Genomic DNA, 13,704 nt, shown 5'->3' with positions numbered 1-13,704 from the left:
ACGAGCTGTGTTCGAATCCTGGCTCTTCCACTTGGGAGCCAAGTGACTCCGGCAGAACGCTTAGCCTGAGCCCCAGGTTCCTTTTCCGAAAAATGAGATAATAATAGCACCCATCTCTCAGTAACCACTAGTATGTATGTTGCACTTATAAAACTTACCCTGAGCCAACCTGCAGAATCTTCACAACTGCCCCATAACGTAAGAACTACTATCCGTCACCATCTATAGGTGACGAAACCAAGGCACAGAGGGTAAGCAAGGTGCCCAAAGCTACACGGTTAGGAAGCGCCAGCTCCGGGACTTGAACCCGGCACCCTGAGCCATGCTCCACAGCCTTCTAGGAGGATCATGAGTGGTCATGCCTGGGCAGGCCTGGTGTGCGACGAGACCGCAGAAAATGCTAGTCACTGATTACTATGAACCATAACGATGAGAATCGCAGCGAGGGAAGAGCAGAGACCCAGACTCTCTCTCTGCCCTGACACATCCTGCTAGGGTATCGGGAAATCCGCAAGGCTGCCCACCCCGGGGGTCCTTCCAGCAGCCCGAGGGGGGTTTTGCGTCTGGGGTGAACACAGCACATCCGGGTCCTAGAAGCCCACACCGAGGAAGAGGGCAGACGCACTGACAAAAGGAATTCAGTGTGTCCGACAGCAACCTTACAGGACAAGCATCCTGCCACCTGCACGGGCAACACTTGTCTGCCTGTTGGTACCCCAGGCGGAATGGCAGTGGCTGAGAAAAGTGAGCTACCTCCGTGCTGCAGGAAGCCCGCAAAGCAGGAGGACCCGTGCCAGGCCTGCCCTGGGGTTGCAGAAGGAGACGTAAAGACCCCTCCCCCAAACCCCATCCCTATCACCAAGTCTGGCCACATGGGGGCCAAGTCCGGTGGATCCGACACCAGCCAACACTGGTGTATCTTAACCCAGGACAGGAGCTTCTCTCCTGTGGCCCCAGAGGTCTCAGGAGGCTTCCTGAACTCCGGGAAGCATTTTGAAAAGCTGACATTAAACATTTGCTTCTCTAGCGCAAGGCGTCTGGGCTGCAGAGGCCCTGGCCTGGAACCACAGCGGCTCACTGTGCTCTCTGGGCAGCCCAGGCCGAGCAGAGGCTCTGACTTCACAGGCCTGGCGAACAAAAGTAGGATTATTACTCCATAAAGACAGTCGCGAATAAAGCGCATGGCCCAGGAGGGGACTGCACGGCATGGCTCCAAGCTCAGGGGCAGAATACCTAAGCCATTCCTCCCTCTGCTCCTCCATCCACGATGATTCGAGTACCCACTGGGCACACTCATTATCTCAATTCATCCTCACCACAACCTACGAGGGAGGTTCCAGTCTTAGCATCCCACTTTACAGATGAGAAAACTAAGGCTCAGAGAAGATAAGCAACCTGCCCAAGGTCACACAGACGATGATGATCATGTGAAACTGGATTCCTGGTCAGTCTGGCTTCAAAACCCATACCTTTTCCCCACCTCGCCACGCTGCCCTGTTCAAGGCATCTTGACTTCTGATCCTGTCAGTGGGTCCCTGCCCGTGGCCCTTAGCAGCCCAATCTGTTGGGTTGTTGTCCTACAGAGAGCTGCACCACCCCATCTGAAAGCGAAGTGCTTGCCCAATGTGGATGCATCACTTGCTTGCTGTAGAAGCCCACCTCTGGGACAGGACGGGCATTATTGCCGCCTCTCTTACAGACGTGCCTCCGCACAGCCACACAGCATGCCTGTGGTAACGTGGTCAGGGAGAGGAGGAGCAGGATTCTGAGCCGGGCTGCCTGACTTCAGAGACCCCTGCACCTGGTCCTTGGCGCAGCTGCACCCCCATGTCGGCACCTCGGAACTCTGGCACCAGCTCGGCGGGGCAGAGCCTCAGGCAAACATCCATCCGTGTGCCTGAGATACCACCCATGCATTTCCTGTGCCCTACCTGGAGACTCCAGGGGCTGCAGGATCGGCACGCAGGTCCTCAGGGTCTGTATCGGGCTACCGGGCCACACCTGAGCAATTTCTCAGAAGCCATCAAGGAGACGGCACCTGGTAGCTACATCAGAACAAACAAAACCGACAGCAGCCCCGCCCAAGGCAGGTACACTCACCTCTGGCCTCTCCATGAATCACAGCTCATTTCATCTGAAATGGTCTCCGCTGACAGCAGTCAGAAGCGGGAGGAGGCTCTGCGTCTCTGCACCCGCAGCCCAGTGGGGGGAAGCGGAGGGCGCGTCTAATCATCACACGAATGCGCAGAGCAGACTTATAACGAGGAAGCACGTGGCGCTGAGCGTCCCACAAGATGAGTGGCACTGTCCCCACTTTACAAAGGAGGAAACTGAGGCTCAGAGGGTGCGGCACCTCTGCCGGGGTCTCCCCACTAGTGGGCCAAAAAGCAGGGATTCAAACCCAGATCTGGGCTCATTCCACCCCAGCCCGCTGCCATCCTGGACAAACACACTGTGGAAATCTCAAGAATGAATCAATTCATTGAATAGCATTTCTTTTCTGTGAATTTATATAAAACACCCCAAATAGAAGGGTTATTCAGTCACTGGCAGCTTGGAGTTTGTGGTGATAGGTCGCATCAGAACCTCATTCTGAGGGTAGTTTCTATGACGAAAACAGAATTTCCTCACTTCCACTGGAAGCCATATGACCGATTTAATAACAGCTTAGGGTGGGGGGCGGAGACACTGCAAGCATCACAGTGCGATGTTGTAAAGCGCTGTAAAACGTTAGTGTCCCGTTACATGTACACATCACTGTAAGACATTCTGACCACAGAAAGCTTCATGGGTGTATGTGCGGGGGGCGGGTGGTGGGGGGCAGCAGGCCTCTTACAATCAAGCTATTGTGTCAGGTCTATTCTCCGGCAGAACCGGCCTATCTTGGGGACCAGCAGCCCCAGAGCCTCAGCTTCCCCCTGCGGCCTAGTCCTCCAGCAAGGCAGGCCCAAGATCATCTCGGAGAAGCCCTGAACAAACTGTTCTTATCTCCAAGAGGTGCCTGGGGACCTGCCCAGCTCCCGCAAGGCCCAAACTCCTGCCCACGAGGTCCCACCCCAACCTCCACGAAAGAAAGGTTCTATGTCTTAGTCACCGCTGAACCTCCAATACCCACTCAGGGCCGGGCAGAGAAGGCATCTGTGGTGTGAGTGAATGAAGGAATGAATGAATGAGTGAACGAAGCAAGCCTAAGACCCAGGCGAACGAGCCTCTCGAGCCTGGGGAGCCACATCATTCCCCCCGTGTTGTTCAGCCAAGTTCTCTTTTGGGATGTGCCTCTTCTCACACCTCGTGGTTCCCCTGCCCCTCGTCCCAGCTAGATGAAGCGCCACTGCAGCCTCCTCAGTCTCCCCACCGGGGCACGGATCACTGCATTACAAATGCCTGCTCTGTGTGTCACCTACGATTGTGGGCCCCCGGAGGGCAAGGGCCTTCCGTGTCCCTGCTCTTCCTCCCGCCCCCAGCACAGGGGAAATGCTCAGGAAACATGCTCGATGAAGGAAATCCCTGAATTCCTGAGTAGAACCCCAGGTGCCACCCTGCCTACTGGGTAGGCAGAGGGGGAATTGCCCTGACCTTGCTTTAAAGGAGCTCGCGGTCTGCGGGCACACAACAAGCTGTGTCTTGGGTGCTGTGACCGAGGGAACCCAGGGGCTCCTGGGAGCTGGAGGGGCCCTCACTGCACATGGAGGACTTCATGGAGAGGTGGACTTGTGCGGTCAGCTTAGGAAGGAAGACAGGCACGTGACATGGGGAAAGGGGCCCCCGGAGGGCAAGGGCCTTCCGTGTCCCTGCTCTTCCTCCCGCCCCCAGCACAGGGGAAATGCTCCGGAAATATGCTCGATGAAGGAAATCCCTGAATTCCTGCGTAGTACCCCAGGTGCCTACTGGGTAGGCAGAGGGGGAATCGCCCTGATCTTGCTTTAAAGGAGCTCGCGGTCTGCGGGGCACACAACAAGCTGTGTGTTAGGTGCTGTGACCGAGGGAACCCAGCGGCTCCTGGGAGCTGGAGGGGCCCTCACTGCACGAGGAGGGCTTCATGGAGAGGTGGACTTGTGCGGTCAGCTTAGGAAGGAAGACAGGCACGTGACATGGGGAAAGGTGGCATGAGCAGAGGCAGGGAGGTGTGACAACCGAGGCTGCTTTTAAGCAGGACTCTGACAAGACCAGATTTAAGTTTCAGAAAGACGGGCCTGGAGCTGCACTGTTCCAAAGGCGGGGAGGCCACCTGGGACTGCGTGGAAAAGAACCTGGCTCTGGATTCAACCAACCTGGTTCCAAGCCCAGCTCTACCTCTTGGTAGGTGCGTGGCCCTGGGCAAGTGCCTTCATCTACGACCTCTGTTTCCTCATCTGTGAAATGGGGACCGTCTTAGCCCCTTCCTTATAGAGCTGCTGGGATCGGTGAGGCAGACACAAAAAGTACTTGTCGCAGTGCTCGAAGGATGAGCCCATGCCAACAGGCTGAGGTGGCCCCAGTGCCAACCACTCAGCCCGGCCCAGAAGAGCAGCCCCGGGCAAGGCCCGGTCCTCTCTGGAAGCCACCTGGGACAGCGCTGTCCACCCAGCCCCTGGCTTCTCCCTCTCCTCTGGAGCTCCCCCAGTTCCAGGGCTCCAGAGCACACGAGGCCCTGCCGGAAATGCAACAGCCAACTCAGAAGCTGGGCTCTGAAATGGCTTCTGCAGACTGTCCCCGCCTCTGCTCTGCTGGCCGAGGCTCCTGGCACAGAGGGCTCAGTGCGCTGGCTTTGGGGGAATCTCAAAATGGTTCTCAAATAATGCACCATGAAAAAGTAACAGCAGTATCCTTGTCCCCCTGGCAAAGGCAACCAGCCCCCCACTGCCTAACCACATCCCCTCGTACCCTATGATCTCATGGTGTGACCACAGTCCGCCTCCTCCGTGAACTCAGCCCTCCCCTGGAGCCAGCAAATCCCCAGTGGCAGAGCGCTAGAGCCAGGACCTCGGGCTTGTTCACTCCCCCAATGCCACTCTTCCAGGCAGATCTGTCTGATCCTACTCTACCATCTTCCCTGGCTCACACCTGTGTCCCTATTATCCACGATAGGCTGTAGCCACGCCCAGTGCCTGGGAAGGCTACAGAAATGGGCGACGGGAGGCCATGTGGATGGACAAATGGTTCGTGGACGGTCTTATGAGAGCCGAGCTGGCAGGGCCTGGGAATTGGTGCCCACATGGTCTTCTGGTGGGAAGTGATTCACAGGATCCTAGGCTGAGGGAGGGATGGCCGTTGGAGATGTGGCTGGTCCCTCCCTGGCCTCCAGGCTGGTGGTGAATCACCTAGGACAAGGATGCACAGTCCCTCCACCAGGTCATCTAAGGAGAAGATGCCACTGCTCACCATAGATGCCCATTTTGGGGTCTCACCACTTAGATGATGAAGAAGCTCTTTCTAAGATGCAACAGAACTCGCCCTTGTGCTGACCTGAAAGCCATGTCTACTTCGGTCAACAGTGACTAAGAAGTAATCTGCACCCGGCCATTAGCCAGACAGGCGCCTTTTATTCACACCGGTCAGGGAGACAATCCTGCCGGAAGTGGGGGCACGGACTTAGCAGTCGACAGCTGAATCCCGGCCCTGATATTTACTTCAGGCGACCTTCGGCAAGGAACTCGACCTTTCTGGACCCAGGTTTCCGCTACTGCAAAAGGCAGGTGATAATAGCTTTCTCCCAGGTATAAAGAACACATAAGTTGTTGCCCAGTCAGGGCACTTTTGAGAGTAAAGGGGGTACCATTAATAATTACATGAGACAACACACCTCAGCGGGGGCCAACCAGGACTCATAGTCCCCTATTCACAGGGTTGAAGCACCAATGAGATAGCGTGCAGCTGGGCACATAGTGTGTTTACGACAAACAAGTGGCAGCTGTTATTGTCTATACTACTGGTCGTGTGGTCAGCTGGGCCCTCTAGGGCCTTCTCTTCTGGAATTTCCTTTATCTGGATTCCTCCCACATCCTGGATTACCAACTGGTTTATGTATTACCCTCTGGCACACCGCACATCACAAACAGCTTTACTAGGACAACTGTCAACTTGGAAGTTTTGATTTTCTCTTATCTGCCCTGATGTTGGCTTAACAATCTTGACTGTGCTCAGGTCCGTCAGACTCACGCAGACGCGGCTCAGGTTCTGGGCTTCCCGGAACCCAGACGTTGGGGCCAGGCGGGTTCCAGACCCCTTTGTCACCCTGGCAGGCCCCCCGCAGTGCCTCTGGCCTGGATTCACATCTGGCCTTCCTCTGCGGCTCAGGTCCGTCAGACTCACGCAGACGCGGCTCAGTTCTGGGCTTCCCGGAACCCAGATGTCGGGGCCAGGCGGGTTCCAGACCCCCTCATCGCCCTGGCAGGCCCCCCGCAGTGCCTCTGGCCTGGACTCACATCTGGCCTTCCTCTGCAATCACAGGACGATGGGGGCAGGGCTGGCTGGGGAGGGCGGCGGGTTCCGTGAGCCCTTCAGACAGGACCACAGCCTGGACTGGGGATGGAGCTCCATCCTGAGCCCTGGATTTAATTCAGGTTTCCCGGGCGCCAGCGGTCCTGGGGGTCTCAGGAGCTCTCCTGTGCATCCCCTGCCCGGGGCGGGGTCAGGGAATAACCCCTTTTGAGTTTCCCGTCACTGCCGCACCTTGGCTTCTATACGTTCGGCATGGTACACTGTGGAGAGCTGTCACCAGCTCCGCCACTTGGTAGCACTTTGCTCGGTGACGCATGGTCTTCGCGTCTCAACAGTCTACTCACCTGCACATGGGGATAATGGTCATCCCTGCTGGTAGCCTTAAAAGCATTTTCGTGGCAATTAGAAAATTGCTAATATAAACATACAGAACTACGAAGACAATGGATGTGCGTTGCGCTTCCCAGATGCACAGCACACGGCTTAGGTCGTGGAGCCCCGAAGTCGCAGGGCTCCCCTCCCAGCACTGCTGGGAGGTCAAGAGAGACGGTGCACGTCAAGTGCTTGGGTCAGAGTGTGAACAGGCTGCAGTTCTTTTTTAGTATTTGAACTTTCCGCATTCCTAACCTCTGGGGTAAGGGCTCACGAGAGTACCCCAGGCCAGCAGCGTCTGCCACAGGGCAGGACACACAGCTCCACCTTATGAAAACACTTCTTCCCACAAAGTGGCCCGTCACCTGGGCCGCCGAGAGGGACGTGGACCCGTGGCGTGAGGCCCCGCGACCACCAGGCCCAGCAGGGACGCTCACAGCTGCCCTCGGGAGGCGGGGCAGGACCCAAGGCCACTTCCCAGCGAGCAGAGGTCCTCACGTGGCTCGGTCACACCAGCCGGCTGCGGGAGGGAAACCCGTGCCTAATGGAAACTCCTTACAATACAATGTGGAAAAGCTATTTCAAGAATCGTTTTTATTTTCATTTCGAAGCCAAGGAAAACAGTCGGATTTGCTTTTCTTTGTTGGTCACAGGAAGAAACCAAGGAGCATCGCTTTGCCTGGAGCTGAGTTCTTCCCCAGGTCTAAGATGGCTGGAATGCTGGGGGGTTATTTCTCTTGGGATGCAATTAGTTGAATAAATATCAAAGAGAACAAAAGTAAACAAACTCATCACTGCCCATTAAGAACTGCCAAACTAGCAAAAAAGAATGAAGGGGCAGGGAGAATATCTTTAAGGAAAATAAATGACTCCGAGCCAAGGGCAGCGCAAGGAGCACAGCCCTTGGTGTCAGGCTGACCCCAGCTCTGGGCTGGGCCGGCGCGGACCCTTATCTGCCATGTGCTCCTGGGAACGTCGCTTAGCCTTCCGGGTTTCTGTGTCCCCATTCATAACAACATCACTGCATCACCTGGGACAATGCGCGTCAGGCACCCAGCTCGGTGCCCTGTTCCCTCCCTCACTTCTGGTAACTCAGGTGGCTCCAAGTCACTCCCGCCAAACCCAGACCCCACGGAAATGTAAGACCTTGAATTCTGCGGCTTCGTGACTGGTCCCACCGCTCACAATGGGACCTCGAGCGAGACACCTGACACCTTTTCGAGCCTGTTTCCTCACCCTCGGAGGATAGCACAAGACTGAGGAGCTCTGAATGTGGCAGTGATTACATGAGACACTGTGTGTGCAAACGGCCTCGCGAACCCAAAAACCTGTTGACTGTCCAGTTTGGTTCACTTCTTAATCGAACGATCGCAAGGAGTGTTCTTTACAGACGGCACACGCAGTCCGATGGCACTGACATGCCTCCTGCCTCCCCGCTCTGTGCTCAGCACTGTGTGACATGCTGGAGACACCAGGGCGGCCGGGCGGGACCCAGTCCGTCCAGCAAACTGCTTCCGCGCTGGCAAGTGAGGCCGGATGACCTGGTCAGAGCCCAGCTCTGTGACGTGGCCGAGTTCCTCCTCTGTGAAACGGGACAATGAACCGCGCACCTCCGGGGGTAACGGGAAGAGAGCGCAGAGATGGTGAAAGGGCCGGGCACACTGCCCACATGGGGCCAGCGGCCCTCGCGGCCAGCCCGCCTTTGCTGTCCTCGTCATGATGCCGCCATCACGTCATTCATCTCTGGTTTCGGAAGCGCTTCCGTGTTCCTGACCTAGTGTGCCAGGTAGGACGGATCACCCCACTTCACGTGGGGTCTCAAGCCCAGGGGCACAGAGCTTTGCCCAGGAAGCCGTGAGAGCCCACACCTGGGCGGGGACAGACAGTGGCTCCCCGCCGGCTCCCGAGGCCTGCCTGCGGAGGGCTGGAAGTCAACCCTTTCCTGGAGTCAAGTTCCCCCCCGGGGCCTCTGGCAGTTTCTCCACCAAGGTGGAGGCCCACGCCAGCATCGGCACCGGCACAGGGAGGTGTTTGTCACCAGCTGCTGCAGGTGAACAGCCCTGGGAGGCAGCGGGCAGGCCCACCCTAGCCGGGAGGGCGGCTCCTCCCCATTGTTCTGGGTCGGGTGTGGTTGCCTGCGTGTTGGAAACGAAGCAAACACTCACAAACTCAGCTTGGTTTCCACCAACGTCACTGCAGCCTACCTCGTAGCCCAACCCAAACCAGAGGCTCCCGAACACCTCTCTCTGCCTGGCCCGAGAGGCCCGCGCTGGCCCTCGGAACCGCGCTGGGGCTTCCTCATTCAAGGGGAGAACAGCTCGGCCTGGCCCTGGGGAGCACGGTGTCTGTTTGAAGCTGCCCCCTGGCTGGCACAGGGGGAGCATGGACCAAGGCACCGAGAAGCCCTCAGAGGGGCCCCAGGAAGACAAAACCTTGAGGTCCTGCTATTTTATTGTGGCTGTTATTTTAGGATAAATTAGTATGAAATCAGAAAGCGGTGATGCTGATACTTTACGGCTAAAAACCAGATTGAGTATATTTCTGTGCAGTCACGAAGAGTTTGAAGGTGTGTGGATGAAAAAAGGGGCCACAGGGGAGGCCTGCACGGCGGGCCCTCCAAACTCAGAGACCGGAAGTCACCACATGGGACAGTCTGAACATGAAAATCCTTCACTAAAGGCAGGTCAGGGCGGGTAGTCACATCCTAGGCCTGTAGCTTCCTTGACAAAGGTCAGTCTTTACCTTAAGTGAGACTGTCTATTGTCTTTTTGCATCTAAGAGACCTTTGAAACGTCAGAGTGAGCTTTTCCAGACCCCTCAAGGCACAGCTGTGGGCACCAGAGCAGAGACCACAGAGCCCCTCGCCGTTATCTTGTCCCCCCAAAACCATCTCTGTTCATTATTAACTATCCTGCACCCACCAATGCAAGGGAAGTAAGTTTCTCTCCTCTGCCTTTTTATCCAATCCCAGAGGCTTCCCTGCTTGGCTTCCTCCCACCCCCTTGATCTACCACCAACGAATTTCACGGAACCCTCCTTACGTCTCCCCTTTTATTCTAATGTATAAAATAAGCTGCAAAACTGCCAATCTCCAGAGCATTTTCTCAGTCGTCGAGATTTTTCTTCCTGGCGATTGTCGTCAATGGGGCTCCCATTATGCCATAAAAATTCTCTACAGGTTTGGATGTTTCTTATGTCAGCAGGTTTAAGTACATCAGACCAGGGCTGAGTCCTGGTCCTCCACTTCCCAGCTATGTGATCTCAGGCAAGTCTCTTAGCCTGAGTCTCAGTTTACGCATCTATAAAATGAATAGAACGGTATCTACCTTAAAAAGACGCCGAGAATTCACAAAAGTAGAAAACGCGGGGAAGATGTTTAGTGCGGGGCCAGGTACCTAGTGGGCCCTCAGTAAACGGACGCCACGGAAGTTGGGAACGAACATAATGAATGGCCACCCGTGCAGCCTCCGCCGCCTCAGGCATTCACCCCGCTCCTGCCACCTCTCTCCCACAGGATGCCCCACTGCCTACAGCTTTTGGGGGGGGGAGGGTCTTTCCTTTCAGTCCACAGATACTTTAAAGCTCCTAGTGTTCTAGGCCCTGCGCGAGGCACTTCAAATGGAGCAGTGACCAAAACAGATACACCCCCCGCTGTCCGCAGGGGCGGGGTGGGGGGACTCTCGTGTCCGATGGTGATAAGGACTCTGGAGGGGGAAGGTGGCGAGGTGAACAATTTCAAGTAAGCAGGGAGGGCCTCGCGGGGAAGGTGCTGCTTTAGCGGGGACCTGAAAGGCAACGAGGAAGTGTTTGGGACAGGGAACAGCAGGGGCAAAGGCCCCGAGTCCCCGGTGTGCTTGGTGAGCTGGAGGAACACGCAGGACGGTGCAGCCGCTGCGGTGTGAACGTGGAGTCAGAGATAATGCCGGGGGGAGAGGGGGCCTTAGAGACCCGTGAACTTTTTGTCCATAATGAGCAGCCATGAGGACATTCTGAGTAGAAGAGTGACCCGATTTGACTGCTGGGCTGAGGAGAGACTGCAGTGGGCAAGTGCAGGTGCAGGGAGGCCAGTCGGGTCCAGGTGAGAGGCGAAGGCAGGCTGCCCGGAGTAGGGAGCGGGAGAAGCAGGAGGGTTCTGGGAGTAGTTTCAGGATGTTGCTATTATAATTTGGTGGTGAATTAGATGTGGGAAGGGAGAGAAGGAAGGAAGGAAAGAAGGGAGGGAGGATGACTTCAAGGTTCTTGGTCTGAGTGACTATGGAACGAAGCCGCCGTTCACTCAGCAGGAGAAACTGGTGTGGACAGGTTAGGACGGAGGCATGGGGGACACCAGGAGTTCATTTCTGGACAAGGTGGAGGTACCGAGCTGATCGATACTCGAGTGGAAATGTCAAAGACGCAGTTGGAAGTATGGTCTGGAGTCGAGGGGTGAGGACCAGGCTGCAGAAGTGAATGTGGGAGTTATCAATGCTTGAAGGTCATCGAAGCCGCAAGACTGGATGAGACCACCGAGGTGGAGAGGATAACTGAGCTTTGCCCGTCCCGCCCCTCCCGCGCCTCCCGCCCCTGCCCAGGACAGGGAGGATGGACCGGCAAAGAAGACTGAGAAGGGACAGCCAGCGAGACGGGAGGAGAGGGGTGCAGGTCCAAGAAGAGAGATCGGCCATGTCCCACAGTGCTGGGAGGCGAAGTGTTCACGAGGACCAAGAACTGGCCGTCTGGTCGGGCAAGCGAGGCCCCTCGTGACCTTGTCTAGAACGGAGGGGAAGGGGCCAGGCCCGATAGGAGTGGGCTCAAGAGAGAACAGGAAGAGAGGGGCTTTCTGGAGAGTGAGTATAGGAGACTCTTTGGTTTTGCTAAAAAGAGGAGCAGAAAAATGGAATAGTAGCTGGAGAGCGGATGTGAGGTCAAGAGAGGGTAGTCTTTAAGTTGAGAGGAACAGCGGCAGGAGAGTAGGGAAAAATGTGGTCACGCGGGAGGGCCGGGGGAGAGTTGCCGGAGCAGTGTCCTCGAGTAGGCGAAAGGAGAGATCTGTGCATGTCCTTCGCCTCCCCCTTGGCCTAACTCCTACTCATCCCTCAGGGGTCAGTGTATGGGTCACTTTCTCAGGGAAGCGTTCCTGACCCCTCCGATGAGATCAGTTCCCCGTTCCGCTTCCGCTTCGGGGCGCGTAGTGATGGGTAAGCCCCATGAGGGGCCGTGTAGTGATGGGTAAGTCCCACGAGGGGCCGTGTAGTGATGGGTAAGTCCCACGAGGGGCCGTGTAGTGATGGGTAAGCCCCATGAGGGGCCGTGTAGTGATGGGTCAGCCCCATGAGGGGCCGTGTAGTGATGGGTAAGCCCCATGAGGGGCCGTGTAGTGATGGGTAAGCCCCATGAGGGCAGGGCGGGCTCTGTCCTGGTAGCCGCGGTGTCTCCGGGCACACCACAGATGTTCACCGGATGTCGGGGCAAGGAATGAATGGTCCAAGCACGGAACTGAAACAACTCCGGAGTCACGTGTCTGTTTTCTGCTCCCGCCTGGTTTAATCGCATCGCAGTGACCGGGACCCTGCAGCTCCTGGCTATGGCAAATATTTGGATTTAGAAGAGCTCAGTTGCTTGTTCCTGTTTGAAGCTTGACTATCACAGCGACCGAAGCCACAGGACTGGACACATCCTTCCACTGACACTATGCACTACGATCCGACCACATTCCGTACTCTATCTAGCACTTCATTCACTTAACAAATATTTGCTGAAAGCTTGCTCAGTGCAGCATCCTGAGGACACGGGGTTGAATCAGGCACAGTGCCTACCCTCGCGGAGCAGGAAGTCCAGCAGAAGGGATCACAGGGGATACTGATCCATCGCAACTGTGATGGGTGTTACAAAGGGACAATCCGGGGGCGGGTGTGAGCGTGTGGAATGGGCAGGACAGGTGGAATCAGACAGCCCTCCTCCGCCTCCCCTCCCGGCGTCAAGCTGCCCTCACGTGGTGCTCAGGCCACGGGTCCTGGAGCCGGCTCCAGGCGCGGCGGGGCTGGGGCCTCCTGGCCGCAGATGCTCCGGTCTCCTCCCTCTTCCTTTCTATCTCTGCTGGGGCCCATCTCCTTCTGCCGCTTCCAGAAAGGGCTGCCTCCTGAAGCTGCATTTTTGGAAAGGTCTGCCTGGCGAGGAGGCTGAGCTCATTTATGGCACAGGCCACTGGCAGTGACAGGACCGTTACTGAGCCTCCCCTTCTGTTTACTTTCAGATTTTCGTAGGCTCTGTTCGCAAAGAAGAACCACCGTTTTTGCAAGGACCATGAGGCCGCTGTGCGTGACGTGCTGGTGGCTGGGACTGCTGACTGCCGTGGGAGCCGCTGCCGACCAGAAGGATGGTTTAGAGGGCACGGAGGAGGGCTCGCCCAGCGAGTTCATTTACCTGAACAGGTACAAGCGGGCCGGCGAGTCCCCGGACAAGTGCACCTACACCTTCATCGTGCCCCAGCAGCGGGTCACAGGCGCCATCTGCGTCAACTCCAAGGAGCCCGAGGTGCTCCTGGAGAACCGCGTGCACAAGCAGGAGCTGGAGCTGCTCAACAGCGAGCTGCTCAAGCAGAAGCGGCAGATCGAGACGCTGCAGCAGCTGGTGGAGGTGGACGGCGGCATCGTGAGCGAGGTGAAGCTGCTGCGCAAGGAGAGCCGCAACATGAACTCGAGGGTCACGCAGCTCTACATGCAGCTCCTGCACGAGATCATCCGCAAGCGGGACAACGCGCTGGAGCTCTCCCAGCTGGAGAACCGGATCCTGAACCAGACGGCCGACATGCTGCAGCTGGCCAGCAAGTACAAGGACCTGGAGCACAAGTACCAGCACCTGGCCACGCTGGCCCGCAACCAGTCGGAGGTCATCGCGCAGCTGGAGGAGCACTGCCAGCGCGTGCCCGAGGCC

The 13,704-nt window shown here is 56.8% G+C and overlaps 2 protein-coding genes across 2 annotated transcripts in view; one reads left to right on the top strand and one right to left on the bottom strand.

Moving 5' to 3' along the window:
• Nucleotides 1-13,704, bottom strand: part of RALGPS1 (Ral GEF with PH domain and SH3 binding motif 1) — a 229,692-nt gene that overhangs the window by 80,980 nt on the left and 135,008 nt on the right. The gene's annotated exons all lie outside the window — the stretch shown is intronic.
• ANGPTL2 (angiopoietin like 2) overlaps nucleotides 1-13,704 on the top strand; it is a 34,465-nt gene that overhangs the window by 1,571 nt on the left and 19,190 nt on the right. Inside the window, 1 exon segment of the mRNA XM_006917975.3 lies at nucleotides 13,025-13,704. This exon segment is cut by the window's right edge and continues 9 nt beyond it. Within this exon segment, the coding sequence (XP_006918037.1) occupies nucleotides 13,075-13,704 (630 nt within the window). The 5' untranslated portion in view covers nucleotides 13,025-13,074.

This window comes from Pteropus alecto, unplaced genomic scaffold (assembly GCF_000325575.1).
Source record: "Pteropus alecto unplaced genomic scaffold, ASM32557v1 scaffold67, whole genome shotgun sequence".
Classification (NCBI taxonomy): Eukaryota; Metazoa; Chordata; class Mammalia; order Chiroptera; family Pteropodidae; genus Pteropus; species Pteropus alecto.
This window is presented reverse-complemented; position numbering and strand designations above follow the sequence as displayed.